Source organism: Eimeria tenella, genomic scaffold (assembly GCF_000499545.2).
Source record: "Eimeria tenella Houghton genomic scaffold, Eth_scaff91, whole genome shotgun sequence".
NCBI lineage: Eukaryota > Apicomplexa > Conoidasida > Eucoccidiorida > Eimeriidae > Eimeria > Eimeria tenella.
In genome coordinates this window covers 47,403-66,184 of record NW_013543467.1, presented here as the reverse complement: position 1 = coordinate 66,184, position 18,782 = coordinate 47,403, and the positions used below count along the sequence as shown (strand labels likewise).

Genomic DNA, 18,782 nt, shown 5'->3' with positions numbered 1-18,782 from the left:
ACTGGTGCGTCCGTGTGGCCTCTTCGCTGCGATTTGACGGAACAACCCTACGGCGCAGCAATTTAAATCACTTCTGCATTTGAAAAGTCTTGCGCAGCATTTGCCAACTGCGCTCCCGATACAAAATACACTATGCTCACCTAACTGTGTGGTGCCGCATGCTAACGTTATGTTATTGTGCCAAGCAGTACTCTGCTACTCTGCGGTACATACGAAAAGGCGCGTCCACCTACGCAGTGGACCATTTGGATAGTACTTTAACTATGTCTGCATGAAGCAAACATAGAGCGCGTGCGGTCCACTCAGAAGTTCGTGTGAAGCTAGTGGCCCATGACGAGATGCTCGTAGCAGTTACCCAATGGGCAAAAGTCTGTATCTGAGGGCAGCCGTGTAAACCTGCCCGGTAGCCGTGCGCACACCTACCTAAAGGTACTCAAATACATGCACAGCTGCGCTTGCGAATAGAAAGCATACGTTACGGCAGATCTGAAAAAGACGAGCCAGTGACAAGTTGTAAGAGACTGTCTCCTTTCTATTCTGTTCCCATGAACATGTCGTTGCTCATTGACTTACGCAGGACAGCAAGACCAACATCCTTCTGAGCTTTATTCGAAAAATGGCCGTCTTTCAGGTTTTGCAATGCAAAAAAGTTGTTCCGTATGCAGCACTAATACCCGAACTCAAAAAAGCCGTCTACACGCTCAGAATTTTGCAGATTCCTAGAAATACTTGGTCATGAAACACAATGGGAGCAAGAATGCGGCTGTGATCACCAGAGGAAACAGTCTGTCGTATGTGGGACCTGACTGGACACAAAACGAACAGGAGACGAGCACGAGTTTTGGCGCCAATGTACAAGCAAAAAGGAAAGTCGTACTGTAGGAAGTATTTTCCCGTAAGATATGTACCACCTACTGGAACTAAAATAAAGACACGATAACAATGAACCCTCACAGCCGGCAGGCCGGATGGCGACAGGTAAATACGCGGGCACTTCACATGGAGAAGAAGCAGCAGGTCAAGGTCAAATACTTCTGCTCACAAGAGGTGAGACAGGCATACACAGATACACCTTGGTTGCAAGCGAGAAGCCACAAAAAAGACAAGCACATTCGCAGACGTGTTGCGGCAAAAGGACAAGCATTGCAGCAACAAAAGCCAGGCATGGCATGAGGCAGGCAGATGCCCAGCAGCAAACCCGTGGAGGTGCAGAGGACAATGCAGCAGGAAGACTGGAGAGGACGCCAAAGTCCTTCAATAATCAACGCTAGCGGAACGATTGCCGAATAACACAGTGTTCGCTCGTCTGAGCGCGTCTCACGTATTTGATAAATGGACTTTCAACGGGAAGTGTGGGTGTCCGTGGAGCCCTCCTTATTCCGGGGATAGCAAGAGGAGCGATGAACGAAGAGGCCAGAGTCCCTCCAGTCTGCCGAACAGGTGCTGCAGATGAGGGTGTATGGCTCTCAGACTCAAAAGCACAAACAAAAAGCATGCTCAATGTGTAAAATGCGGGCAAATGTATGATATTGCGAGCACCGTAATCGGCAAGATTACAGTCAGTTTCGATCTGTTTATTGACACCTTTACAAGACGCTGTGGTGGGGCTTTAAAATTTAAATGGAAATGTATGATGTAGGCTTGCACGTTGATGGGAGAGAAAAACGCATGGAAGCGCATTACCGCTGGGCGTGGCCTATGGACTTCAAGAACATTAACAAGAAATCACTAACGGGCAAAAAACATGAAGCAACTGAATGCCTGTTCGTTCAACTTTTCTGAAACTAAAGTGGCTGAGTCTAACAGCGGGCATCAAGCATTGCTACGGCAAGGAAACCGAGCTTACTGCTGTTTTTACAGCATGCGTCAAGGCAGGGGAAGAGAATCGCCGAGTATTCAACACCCTGAAAAGGGGTGCATGAAAAAATCTGCCTGAAGGAGTAACAGCCATTTTTCTCCTGAAGGCGGAAGGAAAACCCGCTTAGCAAAAGAAAAGGCAAACAGATGGTTGCGCAGTCTTCTGTGCGAGAGTACCACCAGGCTCTTGGGGGCTCGCTTATGATTTGTTTCGTACGCTCAAGAACATAGAAAAAAAGCTTCTTCCAATGAAATGAGGACAATATCTCTCCCGTAAAGAACAACTGTCGTTTAGCATGCAGCCCCGTGTCAGCAGTGTTGTGACGACCACAAGTGCTGCATGCCTGATACACTGAACTTGGAAATTTTCTCGAGCATTTAATCAATAAAGGTTCCTTTTACCTGGAAGAACAGGCTGCGCTGTTCCTGCAAGTGCTAAAACAGTCAAAGTGTGGTATATCTTGAGTCTGTCCAGCGTTGTAAGGGGCTTGGTTGATATTAGACCTGTATCTTTGGACAGAGCGTCTCCATGCCGTGCGTCTTTTTGTGAACTCTTGAAACTTCATCTGAGCTATATCATGGGAGTATTACCGTAGTGATATGTAGCTTGGTCTGCAGTGCCGAAGGGCCACAGCCCTGCCTTGGGCTGGCGCTAATGCGCCCCCATAACAAGACAAATGCAGCAGCTTATGCTGCCAAGAAAGAAGTAAAGTCTTTCAGTGGCGATATTGGCGTGACACTTTCACTGGCCATGTTGGTGTGACAGTACGGTCCTAGTTACTCAGCATGTGTAAGGCCTGGGGGAAAATGGTAAGGGGTGCAAATAAAACCGCATCCATCAGCCCAAGTCAATTGTTGCTCCGGCAGTGGGAAACAATGCGATGAAAGACAACGGAGGTTATGTAGCGTTGAAAAGGGTATCACGCTTTGTGAAACAATGCCACCGAGGGAACTAGGCATGAAAAGACTGAGCAGAAATCGAACTCCGACGAACGCTCAAGGAGATCACGAACTATGCCTGCTTGGGTTGCTGCCAGCGTTCTGCAGCTCGTCCTTTATAAGGCTCGGTGCCCAATCACACGGCTTTCGACAGCGTTCGACAGTCGAGGATTTAGTGCTAGGATCCAAAGCCCCAACGCTGTCAACGCCCTTCGCCATAAACGAGCTTTGACTTACATGTTTCCGATGTGGGTGAGCTCAGTGGAGGGACAACTCGTCAGCTAGGTCCGGCGCAGGGAGTAAACGACTCTGGACAGCAGCATCGAGTGCGTGCTCGTGTTGTGAAGATCACGTCCAGTGTTACCAGGGCTCAAATTGGCAACGATTCGGGTTCGGTCTTGTCCGCCGTAGTGGGTGCTCCGATTGTGAAAACAAAGTTAGTTACCCTGGTAAGTTACAAGGCCAAAGCTTAGTTTACGGCGACTGGTGGCACAAGGGTGGCCCGTGGTGAAGTTGGAGCTGCAGCGAGTTGTGGGAACCCTGCTGAGCCTGGCCCGCTGGCTTCTGGTCAAGCGTGTTGAGAACTAACTGCTTGCACATGCCACGATCAACCAGCCGTACTAAATTCTGTTGGGAGTTGAAGAAAGGGTTTCGGAAGTTAATTAGAATACAGCATTTACTGGAGCAAATCCGAAGCTGAGATAGGCGAGTGCACTTCGACGACTGCGAATGGATGATGATGATGCAAGCCGAGCGTATGTGTGAAAATCCACAAGCGTACGACGCAGAACTGCGCGACACCGAGGGCTCCTACAAATGGGGAAGATAGGCTGAAACGGGAGACACGCCTGCTGTACGGAAGCTGCCGCTGAGAGATCCCGTCAGCTTCCCGAGCTGCGCCAACTTAGGGCCCACGGAGTGCTGCGCACCTAAGCTAAGCTATCACTGAAGTTTGCGGGCAAATGGGAAGCCCTGTCTCTATCACTTTTATTGGGAGGGGGCATTAGAAGAGAAAGCAACCAGGACAGTAAAGTTACGGATCAGCGAACTCGTTGCAACAGAAAACCACAATGTGTTGCAGGAGAAAACCATTGTAGACAATGTCTCACTAGACGCCGTTTCTACCATGGAGACAAGAGAAGGCGTTAGTAATGTCGCTAAATCCACTAGGGATAGGAGCTTATGGCTGCGGCTGCCGCGCAGTCGCGCTGGAGTCTTCGGGTGCTGTAGAGTTGATATTTTCCAGCTGCTGATACCGGCGGATCAGGCTCTTTTGGGGCAGTGCGTGAGACGCAAGCGTATACACACTTATGAATAATGAACCACAGTTCATCATAGGTGTTCAGTCATGAAGCAATTAATTCAAGGAAACACGTGTTGAACCGACGAATAAGGGAGCACATCAGTAGAATTGCACACGTGGGGAGCCGCGGGGTGAAGGAGCACGTTAATAGAATTGTAACGCACTCCAGAGCTTCGCGACCACAAATTCAACAGAAATGACTCAATAGTTCAAGGCGAGCTTCTTGCTTCCCGTCTTTTTGAGCTCATGCCAAGCGTAAAAACAGAGTCGACCAAAAGTGGAACTCTGCGCGCTCGAAAGAACAATTTGTTTTCATGAAGTAGCGAAGGGAAGAGAGAAGGAGGATGGAGAGCTATTAAGAAGCTGCGTGAAAGGAAGACGTCGCCAGAAATATGTTCAAAAAAACGTCTGGAACATCGGGCAGCGCCACTGAGAAGCCCAGCCGTCTGAGCTTCAGGAGATACACTGTATCGTTCTTCCTCCAGCAAGCCGGCTCCGCGCACAATACAGAGCATATTTGGACCGCACAAAGGCGAGAATACGAATAAAGACTGGCACCGAACGGCGAAATAAAAGAAAGCCTCACAAAGCAAGCATTGAAGTGACGCCTATATCTGTGCAGTTTCCACTTCACCACAACAACACCATCTGCGTTTGGGCAGGTGCTCCGCTCATGCGGAGCACCTGCCCAAACGAAGGCACCAATAACTTACCTAAAAGAAAGCTGTCTTATTCGGAGGAGGGCAAATCAGTAGAAAGGAGGGTTCGCTCCTTGGTGAACGTTTCTAGAGTCACGCATCTGACTCCCTGTGAGTTGAGGTACTCGACGATTTCTCGTTGCTTATTTTCAAATATTGCCGCAGTCAGGTCCGTTAATACGACAACATTCGGAAAACCCGCAGCCCGCAAACTGACCGCAGTTTCAGCGACGCAAAACTCCAGGCAAAACCCACACACTGCGACCGTTTCCACTGCTTTTGAACGCAGCAACGGCACTAAACCAGTTGGCGCGCTCTCAGCACCACAGGCGGAGAAGCATTCAGCCTGATTCAAATACGCACAGCACAGAACCGGCATCAGAGCAAGTATACATACACAGGACCCGGCTGGGGGGCCGCTTACTGTCCTAATGTTAGCTGCCAGGAATGCAAGAAATGCAATCCAAGGGTCAGTAAAGGCTTACGGAAGTGTCACTGCCCTTAAAAACCACGAAATCTCCCAAGTTTGCATGTACAGCACGATGGAGTTTCGATCCATGCGTGCCTTGCACGCAGTGAGGAGGCCACAGACGGCAGATTGTAGCAGCCGAAGCCTTTGAAGACGACGACGCCGAGGAGACCACAGTCCAGTTCGCGTCCGGATCGAGGGAAGTCATGGCTTTTTTGACTGCTGCTCCCGCGGCTTGCTGCGCAGCAGCATTAGGCAGGCTGGCATTACCACAAGCGCAAATATTACGAATGCATTCTTTCGAATGCGAGCTCAAAAATGAGACGTGGTTAGAAGGGTGCCAGTCGAGGGAGAATACGACAATGTCCCACCAATTTCTTGACATATCCTCCTGTGTAGTCCCATTTGCATCTGTGGAACCAGATGTAATTGCCTGCAACATCTGCTTGCTCGTTATTTCCTTACAGCAATCAACCTCGCTTATGCATCCTGATTCACATGCCGAGCTCCCCCCGCTAGAATGGCGTCCAGCTGTTTTCTGGCCCTGTTTTCTTGCATGGCACAACGCTTCACCTATCCTCCGCACTACAGCCAGACCCGCAGGTGCTGCCAAGGCGCCCTCACAGAAGTCATTCTGGGCATCAGTCACGAGCAAACAGCACACACCTTTACCCGCTTGGCAGTTTACCATGGTTGCGGCTGAGATGAAAGGATGTGAGAGATACCAAACACTAAGAAACGAAGCCCAAAGAAAGATAGACGAAGCTTAGTTGTCGCTGTCCTTTCCAACATCGAAAACAACGGCACCTTAGAATATCTGGCATAACCAGGAGTCTAGAGAAGGCTCTGTGGGATCATCAACAAGTTTCAACGTGAGTTGATGCTGCAGCTCCTGCATCACAGCATCCACTCGACTTTCGGCGCAGGCTATGCTTCGCACACGCACCTAACTAAAGAAACAAAATACTCCAATTAATACACTCGTGATTTCCTGTTGTAAACAAAACACCACTTTGCCTTAGAAGAGTCTGTTGCGAACAGCATGCGCTTTCCTAAAGCCCCAAGCGCTGCTGCAGTGCGTTCGCTGCTTTGGCAGCACACGCTGACCGTTAAAGGCTCTTCCGTCGGTGTCAAACTAGAAATGATAAGAGTATGCTATTTTTCAAAACTGTTAGCGTATACTTGGCGAAATTCTTCAGCACATATTCAGATATGCAAGCCCGACGCTGCACATGCTGGAACGCGGCTGTTGCAATGGTAGGCGCGTTTTTTACCTCTGTTGTATTTATATAGCATGATCGTCATATCTTCCTGTCCACATCGAGTATTTCTGTTAGGGGGACTGAGTTTCTTCGTGACTTTCCAGCGTTAGTGGGTCAGAGTACTCTGGACTTGCGCTTGGATTGCTTTATTTCCCCCACACGCTTGGGCCATAGAGGCACCCTCGATCTTTACATTCAAAGAAGGAGGAAGTTTCTGTGTGTCTCTTGGTTTGCATGTAAGTGCTCACCATAATTTACCATTGCTAGCCCCAAGACCTGTCTCGTTGATGAGCAAACTGGGGCTGGTCGGCTGCATCTGCCAGTTTTCTTTATCTGAAACGACTCCAATTATGGTTGTTCTTTATTGATAAAGATTTTACAAGCTCTGAAAGTTATTCCTGCGAGGCGTCGTAGTGCTGCGCACCACAACAATGGCCCGTAGCTGACTCGAGCTGACGCTCTATATTTGCTATGAGACGAGTACGTGACGGTAGGAAGATGCCTGAATTACAGTATGATGACATGTTGAATTCTGGTCATGACCTATATGCTGAGAGAGGGCTCGTAGCCTCCGTGTTTTTTCTGCAAGGCTAGGGGACAAGCACTGTTAGCACGAGAAGACTCTCACTTTTAAGTTCAGAATGAGCGTCATTTGCGTGCCATAGCTCATCATGCAATGTCTTCGTGTGACGAGCAGATTATGGAATGCCGCACGCACCCAAGCAAGCAGGTGAAAACTCTGTAGGCGGTTCATCCTTGCACGAGGTTCACGGATGCGACAGCGACCTCCCCCTTGCCAAATTGAGGGCCCTCAGAAATATTCGATGTGGACAGAAAGATATGCCGATCATGCTATATAAATACAACAGAGATAAAAAACGCGCCTACCATTGCAACAGCCGCGTTCCAGCATGTGCGGCGTCAGGCTTGCATATTTGAATATGTGCTGAAGAATTTCGCCAAGTATACGCTAACAGTTTTGAAAAATAGCATGCTTATTCCTAGGGAGTTTGCCAGGAATGTTTCTGATTGCGTGGTTAGTTGAGATTATTGTTTCCCGGTGTGGGGAAGCTAGGGGAGCCTCCTTACTTCTTTGCCACCCCGGCTCACCGTAAGCCTTCACCACAAGCTCAGCTGCCCCATAGAGAGGGACTTTCTGCAAATGTATCTTCTGGAATATTTTTCCCTGCAACCCGCTCTAGGTTCCAAAAGGTCCTTCCCTTGAAGAGTCCCGCGGTGTCCCCAGTGCTGCAGAACCCTCACGTAGAGTATGACACCAGGCGAGCAAATTTGGAACAGAATTAAGCTTTAACCTTATCCTTGGATTTAAATTAAAGCGGTTGGACAGGTTTAAACCGACAGTGAATCTACAGAAGCCTTTGAGATGTGCATCGGCCCTTCCATGCTAAGATGCGCAGCTGACACACTAAACATAATCGAACAAAGAGTTACCCCCAAGAGTGATCAATTTTTACTAGGACTTCACAAGAATATAAATGGTATAACTTTGACAGAACTATAGAAGACTGCAGGTGCTACGATGTTCCAGTGCCGTCGACTGTGTTCGCGCTTGTTAACTGATGGTCAACGAAGAAGTGAAGCGTGAAGCGTGCTACCGGCATTACACAGGTGCCACATTTATTCTCCCCTTCAACAAGAAGTTTTTTGTAAGAATATCCAGACGCTTTTGAGCGCTAAAGCAGTAACTGCCACATACATTTTTACGCGGTGAGGATCACGGTCATGATCTCTTGTAGGCAACTCCTCACAAAGTCTTTGCGCCTCAAGGCTTCCTGCCATCCATTTAATATTACGCCTGTGCAAAACACATGGAACTATCCCATTTCGTAATCATATTTTGGGCTGTTGAGGGGCAATATATTTCTTCGGCAGGTAGCCCTGAAGCTGCTGCATCACCAAAGCGACCTCAACCGATCACCTGAACAGGCCCTGAGAAGAGGTTTCCTAGTCGCTTCGTTGACTTATCCACTCAACGGCAGATGATTCTTCTACTTCTAATGCATGCGGGCTTGTTCACTTGAGTCATAGTATTTTCGCACCATTTCACAGAAGTTCGAGCTCGTTGTAGCTCATTAAGGGATGCTGTAGGGAAGTGGCCGCTGACGCGTCAGCGATGCCATAGCTGCATACTCGACGCGTGGCTTTATCACCATTGGTCTTGGCAGTACCAGTTACATTCTTTGTAATATCTTCTTTGGTAACTAATGAAGCTTTGTATGCTTCCTAGCCCTCAGGGCAGCACGAAGGGGCCTGTCTGTGTAGCATGGGAATAGCAGTTGTTGAGGTTGTGACAGTCGTGCATACATGTTGTTAAACGAAGAACAGCAGAGAAGAAAAGAGACCTAATCTGTGGAGATAGTCAGGGCAGCCTAGGGTGGAGGGACTTGCTGCTTGCGTCTTGGGACTCGCGACTGCCACCCACGAACGCTCACCACATCTCGGGCAGGTCGCCCGCTTTTCGGTGACTTGTCAAGTGTGCCACCTGAATTGTCCTGGCTCTGGCTGTATACCCTGGACGGGATGTCAGGACAGCTGTTGCAGCGACGATGCGTCGTGAGTATATTCTATTTCTGTTGTTCATCGCCCAACTGCCATCAGTTCGACCCGTAGACTTGAGAGAACAGCAAATGATGGAGGCAACGACCCTTCTTAGGGGAGGCAGCACCGTGGGTATGGCGAAGTTGATGCCCGTTCCTTCAAACGTTTTGGAGAGCGCGGAGTTCTCCAGTTTGCTTAGTGCATACGCTGAAGATATTGTGTCGGAGATAGGTAGAAGGGAGTGCCATTACTGGATAGACGTTGAAAAGTTCAGAGCAAACCGAGCTACAACGTGGTCCAGTGGGCCCGTTTTAAAGAACTCAATGGGATTCTCCAGACACCCAACCCCACTGCCACAACCCAAGCCGACTCAGCGGACGGGCAATGGACGCTGTTCGTCTCTAAACAAAGAGTTCGGCGTTGCCGTTATGGGAGGCAGCAAGCCATCAGCAGCCTCGCACTTGACTTACGCTCAGTGCACGGCAGCTCCATGGTTCTTAGACGTTGAAGTGGCAGGAATAGAGGCCAAGGAAACTGGCTCAGGTTCGAGTTATTTTGTCGTGCAGTTGAATTACAGCGGTGCTGTCCCCGCCGCCGTTTCCAGTATGCCGACGGTGATGTCGCTACGCCTGGAACAGTTGGCTAATTATGTGCGGGGAGGATGGATTCCAAAACGAGGTGACAAAGCCACAATTGTTTGCCTGGAGAAGGGAGAACCGCTGATTTTTGCCGCACACACTGACGACGAGGAACAGTATGCCGGTAAGTCTGATTACAACTTGAAGTTACCGCAAAACTATTGTTTCCCCACAACTCGCATGGTCCTCCGAGCCTCCGAAGGAGAAAAATGGATGTAGTGATTGTAGCACACTTGCAGCTTCTGAAGTTTTATCTTCCATTATTTCGGTATGCAGTAGATGGCGCTTCGAGGGGCCTACAATGAAGGAGGGTATTTACTATTTGCAACTCTTTTATTCATTCTTAAGACCACGTGTATTCTGAGCACTTGGCAGAGCGCCGTACTTCTGTGCATGACTTTTGTTCGTGCCTTGTCCACTTTTCAGCCGGTGCGCGAATTAGATTGCATGTAAATTTGTTGTCTACTTGTACAGTTACGCTATTGTAACTGCTGGGAATGGAGTTCACCTCTTTCCAGCTTCTTTTGTGCCGCCAGAGTTTCTGCCTGGTCCTTGGTCTGTCGAAGTGGATGTGGAATTCTATCGCGATGTTTTGCGGCCCATGGGTGTTGGAGTCCGTCTGCACCTGAAGGACAACCTTTGCGTCACGCTTCCTCCTCGCCGCGTGTTGCCTTTCAACAGTGGAAAGCTCTCAACTGAGCAGTGGCTGCTGTTGGAGCTGGCAGAGTTACACACACAGCGACAATGGCAGAGCGCAAGTGAGGACGAAACTGAAAGTACAGAAAAGGATAAGCCGGGAGAATGGGCCACATTCCAGCGTGATGCAGCTTTTGAGGCATTATCTGTTGGACGTTGCCGACTAAAGAGAGGCAGGAGGGCTGACGATCCCGTTTTGCTAGACTGTCTTCCAAATATAAGTAATCGAAGTAAACGAGAACGTGAGCAGTGGCAATCGAGAGCTCTATACACTGCATTTACGTGTATCAACTCCTCGATTCACGTATGGCCGTGTTTCTCTCTTGCGCTTTTTGTTAGTGGCTATCTTCTTCCACATTTATGCAGTTGTCTTCTTTGTAGCATTTGTTTCAACTTGCTTTTCTTTTTTGTAGGGATTTCTCCCTGCACAGAGTTCAATTCTGTAGGGCTTCATGCATGTGTCCATAACTTTCTCTAATCACTTTTGATTATGCTGCTATTGAATTGCTCACTTTACTTTGACCTCATTACTGTCTGACGATTTCGTGGCTGTAGAGGTTGTCCGTGGTCAGTAAGAGTTGCTGTGTGAGTGTTCGGATGCTCTTGCAGTGGCGATGAATGGTTTAAACGTTGTCCGTCGCGGGGCTATCAGTTTGGCACTGGCCGCAATTCCAGCTATGAGGATCAGTGCGGCGTTCCATTCTCTTATACATTCTAGTGACAGCACAGCGGAGAGGGCGGACAGCCTTGTCGCGGAACTGTCGCTTTTTAATATAAGAAGAAGTTGGGATTTAACCGTTTCAACGGGTACTGCAAAGACAGCTGGATATTTGAGGAAAGTATTGCAACTGAGTAAGCATGTGTGGACGGCAAAACAAGAGGAGCTTTTGAGTGAGCTATCTTCTGAATTGCTCCAGATGTATGCGCGGGGTGCACAAAGCGTTGCTCGATACAGTGGGGAATTAATATTTGAAGAGAGTGATTCCACCCTTGTAGTACGTGTCCCGGTATCTAGTCTCAGCTTCAGACGACGCCTTCGCCTAGGCCTTTTGTTTGAAGATGATTTGGAGCTGGTGTTTACTTTCACGGACATGGGCGGGAAGTTTCACCCCTTTCAGCGAGTTCCGTCCTCTGAGGGAGAAAGCTTTAAACAAAGCAGCGTAGAATCAGGTGGAGCAGGCCATAACTCAGAGGATAAAAGTGCGGACCCAAACGAGGGAAGCAAGAGTGGAGAAGCAACGAGGGCCCTCCTTAGCGGTGGGTTACACGATAAAACATCGAAGTGCACTGGTGCAAATTCAGCGTCGGGGGTTGAAGAATTTAGCAAGGAGGAGAGGGAACACGATGTGAACATTACGTATTTACAGCTTCTCTGGCAGAAAGTAGCAGAGCCACACCATCGCGAGCTGCGACATATCGCAGTTGGGAATATATTAGTCGATGTTGGCACAACAGTGGCATTGATGGTTGCTTCGTTTATCGTTGCAAAAATGATTGGCAATTTTAATGGACGCACTGTCGCGGATATGCTGAGAGAAAGGAGAGCTGCACGCCTTTCTCACTCCACAAGTAGCGAAATCGCTATTTTCTTGGACCCAATCGAGAAACCCGAAACTAAGAATTCTCCCTTTGGTGCTTCTTTTGGCGAAAGGCCCACGGCAAAGACCGAAGAACATGTAGTAACGAAGGTCGTCTTGCCGGCAACCGTGGGAACTGACTCGGTTTAACCAGTCACTACGATGTGCTCGCTTTTTTTAAGTGTGAAATGAGAGCCGACATTTGCACTTGCCAGACAGAATAATTGTTGTACTTCTCACACTGTTAGCGTGTGTTTACTGCGGCTTCGGGGACAGTTTCATGTACTCAGTAGTAACTATAGTTACGATGCCGCTCTAGCTCTTTACAGCTGATTCAGAACCGTTGCCTTTGTAGCACTCTCCCCTCAATGCTGATTCACAACCCTTGCCTCTGAACACACTCCCCGAAATGCTTCCAAGGGTAGACTGCTACGCTATCCCATCGCGAAAGCTTGGGGAGACAGCCATTAGAGGCCAACTATGGATATGACCGGTGACGTTTAATGCCCATTCCCCCTATCATCGGAGTCCTGCCACAATAGAAGCCAACTATGGGCATATCCAGTGCTGTTTAATGCCCAATCCTCCTACCATCGAAGTTATCCGAAGGGAGACAGCGGTGCCAGTTTAATGTGCCGCCGAGGTGGGGTGTTGCGATTCGCCGAAGTGCACGATCAGCAACCACCACAGAAGTTCTCTCTGTTTGGTCTGGTGAGTCCGTGATCCTTAAAAATTCCCAGGTTCCTACGAACTTTAGTGACTCTCAGATAGGTGCTAATCATCCTTCCCTTGCTACGGGTCGCTCTGCCAGACCGAATTTTTACCAACTTTGCAACAGTCGTTGCACTAGATTTGTCTACTCCCTGGCGTGCGCTCCATGCAAACGGTGGACAAAGGAAAAAAAAGCGTTTTTAACAGAGACAAGGAAGTTTGGGGGACAAACTGCCAACCCTGTCCCTACGCGTAGTCCTTGCACCGGTATCGTGCCGCCTCATATGATTCTCTCCCCTCTCTGCAGAACTGCAAGGTGGGCGACTACACGAAAAATCACTCCACTGTCTACAAAACTGCACGCATAGCCATGTACTTCCAGGCGTATGAAATATATGTCTGACGGTTCTCGCCACCACCTCAACTACGTCAAATTGCGCCTAATCTGTTTCTCTTTCATTGAGTAGACCTGGTCATAGCATCATAGCGGGGAAACCAGACAGGAGAGGAAATGGTGATGAAAGACATCTACAGAGAGACAAGGAAGCGAACTCCCGGCCGCTTTTGTTGGTGTACTTCCTCCCGTCTTCTAGGAGGGGATACGAGGAGAGCGGCGACGTAACATGTGATCATCCCGACTTAAATAAAAGAACCGCAACCTGTCCAATGTAAAAGTAAATGAAATTGTGAGTCTCATGAGTCACGTAGGAGCCGAAGTTCCGTCCCACAACGCAATGCCACGTAGGATTGTGCTTCCTGTCGAACTCTTTCTTTATGTGCGCCGCTATGTCCTTTTCTACGTTGTATCTCTCGAGTGCTTGGTTGGCGCAATCGATTGCATCTTGCTGCATTTCGTCGGGCATGTCCGCGTTGCGTATGACGAACTTCCTATCCCACATTTTCTAGGATTTCACAGGATCCAGAAGGTTCACTACACCGGGCCCCTCCTAAAGCTCTGTCCAGACACAACACAGTGAAGGCATATTTGACCTAAGCCTTCGTGAAAAACGCGAATTATCCTTGGTACATGGCTCACTGCAAGAGTAGCTTTTAGATGACAAAACATTCACCGGTCACATGCAGCGAGACCATAGACGGCCGTTCTACAAACGTGCATTTCACGAGCTACAAAAAAAAACTTGAACAAATCCAAGTCGCAAATGACCAGAAGAAGCTACATGGTGAAAATCTATCCGTTTAACCATGCCATTCACGCGACATCGCCAGCGGTCTGCACGTTACCGGGCTAAGTTAGGGGCGCATAAAACTCCAATTTATACCGAGAGCGAAACTACTTATACACTAAGCAGACAAGCAGAATCATGAAAAGACACTCTGAGACCGCATATTGAAAGCCACGTAACGAACTACCACGACAAGCTTGGAATAGAACTTCAGAAGGGTTCCACTCAGGCGGGTAAACGGAAGGAAGCCTGCCAGTATCTTGATAAATGAGACTTACCTATAAACTCAAATTTCTGGTATATGGCACATCAAAAGCCTTGAAGAGAATGCTTCAACTTATTCCTTCGCTGCACTTCGACACTCTGGGGGCCAGCAGTCACTGTGAGTCGGTATGATGGGCAGCAAATTGATGCTCTGCCGTGCTTAACCTGCACTTCTATTTATGCACACAGAGAATAAACATTCAATCAATCAAAAACTACGTTCTGGAAGCGCTTTGCGAAGGCGAGCTCTTGGGTGCTCCTCGGTGCGCGTAGCGGCCTGGTGGGACTGAGCAGTTCAGTATGTTAGCAGCTACCAGTGAAGTCGGCAAGAAAGTAAAGATTGAATATCATGGCAGATTAACTTTAGCCATCTCATTGTTTGGCCAGATCATAATCTGTGATCTGGACACGACTTAAAGCTCAGGTTGTCGGCTTCATCTGATGTGCCTGCCGAACTGCACTACAATGATATAGGATGCCTTGAGAAACTGGGTGTCGTGAATATTATTCTCTGAGCACGCACCACCTCTATGGCGAAATTGTGAGTGAGAAGGTAGACGTATAGATGGTTGCGTGTAGGATCCGGTTCGATGCGTTGCATTTATCTTTCAGGAGGACCAGGTGGTATATGTGGCTGGGCAATTCAGTAGACTTCATAGCGCATGGCATCCGTAGATAGGGTTGCTGGCTTATTACTTAGTCGCCAACAGTACACATGTATTGCTCTGGCAGCGTATGCAGCTAATAATGCCTTTACGGGGCCGTTATAAACGGAACGGGGGATCTCCAAAGTTTACCAGAGTAGCATAGCGTTAGCACTCAACTTTCCGACTTGATCGCGGTTTTTCGTTGTATTTCCTATGCCTTCGTACAGTGTCTTTTTTTAGTTTTCTTTGCAGCGTAAATGTTTCCTCTCGGGGGTCCCAGAATTCCTCATCGCGATACAGTAGGCTACAGGCATCATAACGCTCCTTCTAGTCAAAGTAGTAGCTCTACAATATTCCAAATTTTCCGGAAAACACCAGGCGTGTTTTGGGGAGAAGGTTTCACGAACTGGTCGTCCAACCTCCCTAGGTCCTGTGTAGCGTGCTCTCCAATGTGGCCGGCAGGGATCAAAGTAATAAGGCTGTATCTGTTGGCGTAACGGCAACTCTAGCTCAAATTTAGTACTAAATCCTCTTACCTAGTGAATGTAGCCCCTAAATACCGGTGAAATACACGCACTTGGTGTCTGCTGCTCCTTACAACTTTTACTAGTGAGCTGTCGGTTACCCTCTGGCTTTTGAAGGAGCTGTCGAAGCCCATCATGTTCTGTCGGCATCTCCTACGCAACATCTTTTAACCAACACGTGAGAAAAGACACTATCTTGACTACTGTCAAGGGCAACAAACCACACTGTAACCATTGGATGCACAACACTGACAAAAGGCGGGAAACTGTCCTCTATGAGGGTAAGCAGCGCGCGGGTTTCGTCTTTCCTTAACCGCATCATGTCTCTCTTAGTAGCCCACCTGTATATAATGCCCTCTGGCATGTTGAAAATATCATCCAGACGAATCGAATCTACCGTTGGCAGCAACTTCAGGTCTCTTGGGGCCACCAAACTCTATCAGGTGGTGCTACTTCTGAATGCGTATATAAAGTTTTGAATGCAAAAACCAAACAGCTTTTCCAGACTTTGATGTTAGAAAAAAGCTCTACTCGGCTTCAAGATTTTCTCGTATCGCCTATCCAGTTAAGGAATAGGTGCAGCATCTTCCCTACTTTCGAACGGCATCCTTCGTACCAGTGTACAGAGCTCCGTGTGGTATATGTTTAACACTTGGCTCAAATTTTCGTAAAGAATAAATTTACAGTTCAGAACTGCTGCAAAAGTTTGTTTCTCCCACTGCGTCTTACCCTCGAAAGAGGCACGTGCAAGCAAGGGTTATTGCAACGAATAAACCTTGACCCAAGTGCTGATACTTGAAAAGACTTCAAAATATATCTGCGTTCATGAAGAACACAATACATAATATTAGTAGTGCAGATGTACCTTTCAGCATATGCATTCTAGCGTTCGCTGCTACTCTGCTTGCATCCCCATATGACAAGCTTGAGCGGGTCTCTTGGCTTCTTATTGGCTCTGGGCACTATAACACCACCTATCACGAAGTAATTTGCTACCCAGAGCTAATTAATATTTTTAAGGAGCGTTTCTAAGTTATGTCATTGTCACATTAACCAAGTTCCGCTAAGCATGACCCGGTACACTGCGCTCTCAACAGAGTCTACGTTGCTGCACAACCCTGAACTCTGTTATCCAATGAAATCTTCTCTATTACCGGCACATCTATCGCGTAGCGTCTACCAATTTATGAGAAAAACTATTTTGTTTCAAGTTCTCAAAAGCATATTTCTTATATGAGTCGTTTTTTATCGTTCTTGCATTTGTGGTCCGGTGGGGATATGTGGTGCCAGGCACTACAATTGACCTTCGTCGCCACCCCTCGAGGCTTAGTAACGCGAAAGGGCATGAATAATATAGAATATTTTAAGGCATAAGGCACCACTGGATATTAGGAAATCATAAAAGGGAATAGAGTGCTCGCTAGCCAGCACCGGGTATGGGGCTGGATGCGAGGTTGGTGCCGTGACTCAGGCACTGACCCTCAGCGAGGGTCAACAGTCAGTTCTATTATTTTGGGTTTTTGTCACCTCTCAATAATATGAACTCAGTTGTATATGGCCATTTAGGGTATACAGCAGTACTTGGCGAGAATCATGGATTTTAGATAGTAGATGCAGAGTGTGCACTTAGACTAGCCCAGGGACCATACGTAGTAACAGTGTAGGCCAGCTGTTCACTACATTTGGGGGCTGTTCCGGAAAATACAATTAACATAAATTGGGGAAATTATCGAGCTTGCTTTAAAGGGGAAGATCCTTTCCTTCTTTCTCGCAAAATCCGAAGTGACCTCCGCACCTAAGTGAAAAGGGGGATGGACATGCACCTACGCAACGGAAAAGTGGTACAACCTCCACCAGAACCGAACGCAGGAATGCCGAATACAGTCGTATAAAGTAAAGAAACCGCGGGGCACCCTATTGAGTCGAAACGAACAGAACCCAGTCGCGACATCGGCCAGCCCATCGCAGGGGTCGGCCGACCGATACCGAGAAATCGGGACCGCGACGTTGGAGGACGCAAGGAACCCAAAATGAATCAAGCTAGGATGGAACCGGGAATGGCCGAGTTCTTTCGGCAATTCGCCTCTCAGATGGCACTGGGGTTAGTGCATACGTCCCAGAGGTCCGTTGGGTACGAGGACGGCAAGAACATGAGGAATTTCCTTGACCTTGTGGAGTTAGATTTCATTGAACGAGGGCTGGAAGAGCGGCAGTGGGGAGAAGAACTCAAAAGATATCTGACGGGCGACGCCTTGGGTTACTGGTTGTATCTGTGTCGCACGGGAGTACCCCTGACTGATTGGGAGCAACTGAGACAGCGATTCTGTGCGCAATTCTGTAACATGACAAAGGAACGGATGAAAGTCATGATAGCGGAGAATGTATGGCGGGGTGATCACCACGCATACTCTGCGCGTTTTGCGACTATCGTGGCCCAAGGGGTATCCATAGCACCAGACCTGTTGGTGGGTTACTATTTGGCCAACCTGCCGGTAGAAATATACCGAGAGATAACTCAAGGGGGAACAAGGAAATTCGCGGACTGGCAGGAAGCAGCCGCAGCACTGGCTACCACGGCGGCACCGTGGAGGGATTCATGAGAAGACCGCCTCCAATTCCAGCAGGACTTAGAGGATGCCAAGCGTAGATGGGCTAACGGGGGGCAAGAGCCGGGTCTACAACGCGAACGAGAGAGCAGGGGAAACAGACGGAATGACACTACGGACTCACGCTGTTACGCGTGCGGCGGAAGGGGACATGTGAGCAGGGACTGTCCGCTCCGCAATGGAGCGACGCGACGGATTGGGGAAACGTGCTCCAGGTGTGGGGGCCGGGATCACTACGCTAGAGACTGTCCCACGTCGGCTCGACCCAGAGCAGAGCCCGTCAGGCAGCGCAGACAGCAGCCAATGCAGCCCAACGTTGACCAATCGGGGCATTTAAACGGACGAACCTAGCCGTTAAGGGAGACGAGCGTGCTAGGCGGTCTAGGAATGGTAAGGGTGCGATGTGCGCAGTAGCGTCAGGGCCTAACTCCATTCCAGTCTCCCCAGATTGGGGCAAGAGGTTGCTTAGTCGGGAGGAGCAGGAGCGTGCCGAGGGTCCGGACATGGGGGAGATCCAGCAACCCTCGGCAGACCAGTCCCACGCCGGGACTACGTTGCTAATTGAGGAAGGGTCTAGGCGTAAACGGGACCACAGGGGCGAGCTAAACGACGCCGCAACTGAAGGGGACCGTACGCAGGACATGAGCACTAAAGAACCACAGTGGTGGCGCGAGCAGAGGACGCAGGAAAACACCACTTCCAAGGGGACTCTGTAGTGTGGGTATGACCGCCGTATTAAGAGTCGAAGTGACCGGCAGCCAGTGCGAAGCTCTTCTAGATACGGGCGCCTCTAGGAGCTTCATTAGCCCAGGGGCGGTAGAACGCCTACAGCTGAAAGCGGGAAGCTG

At 48.9% G+C, this 18,782-nt stretch overlaps 4 protein-coding genes across 4 annotated transcripts; 3 read left to right on the top strand and 1 right to left on the bottom strand.

Annotated features, from left to right (window-relative positions):
• Positions 1 to 4,828: 4,828 nt before the first annotated feature.
• Positions 4,829 to 5,957, bottom strand: ETH_00000760 (pyrazinamidase/nicotinamidase, putative; the record flags this gene model as incomplete). The annotated part of the gene is made up of 2 exons (XM_013378635.1): positions 4,829 to 5,143; positions 5,283 to 5,957. 2 exons carry the CDS (start codon positions 5,955 to 5,957, stop codon positions 4,829 to 4,831), a joined length of 990 nt encoding a protein of 329 aa, XP_013234089.1.
• Positions 5,958 to 9,095: 3,138 nt separating this feature from the next.
• On the top strand, positions 9,096 to 12,148 carry ETH_00000755 (uncharacterized protein; the record flags this gene model as incomplete). Its single annotated transcript, XM_013378634.1, has 3 exons — positions 9,096 to 9,849; positions 10,262 to 10,663; positions 11,031 to 12,148. The coding sequence occupies 3 exons, from the start codon at positions 9,096 to 9,098 to the stop codon at positions 12,146 to 12,148; spliced, it is 2,274 nt and encodes a 757-aa protein (XP_013234088.1).
• A 5,225-nt stretch (positions 12,149 to 17,373) lies between these two features.
• ETH_00000750 (uncharacterized protein) lies at positions 17,374 to 17,928 on the top strand (the record flags this gene model as incomplete). The annotated part of the gene is made up of 1 exon (XM_013378633.1): positions 17,374 to 17,928. One exon carries the CDS (start codon positions 17,374 to 17,376, stop codon positions 17,926 to 17,928), a length of 555 nt encoding a protein of 184 aa, XP_013234087.1.
• A 407-nt stretch (positions 17,929 to 18,335) lies between these two features.
• Positions 18,336 to 18,650, top strand: ETH_00000745 (uncharacterized protein; the record flags this gene model as incomplete). The annotated part of the gene is made up of 1 exon (XM_013378632.1): positions 18,336 to 18,650. One exon carries the CDS (start codon positions 18,336 to 18,338, stop codon positions 18,648 to 18,650), a length of 315 nt encoding a protein of 104 aa, XP_013234086.1.
• Between the last annotated feature and the right edge of the window lie 132 nt (positions 18,651 to 18,782).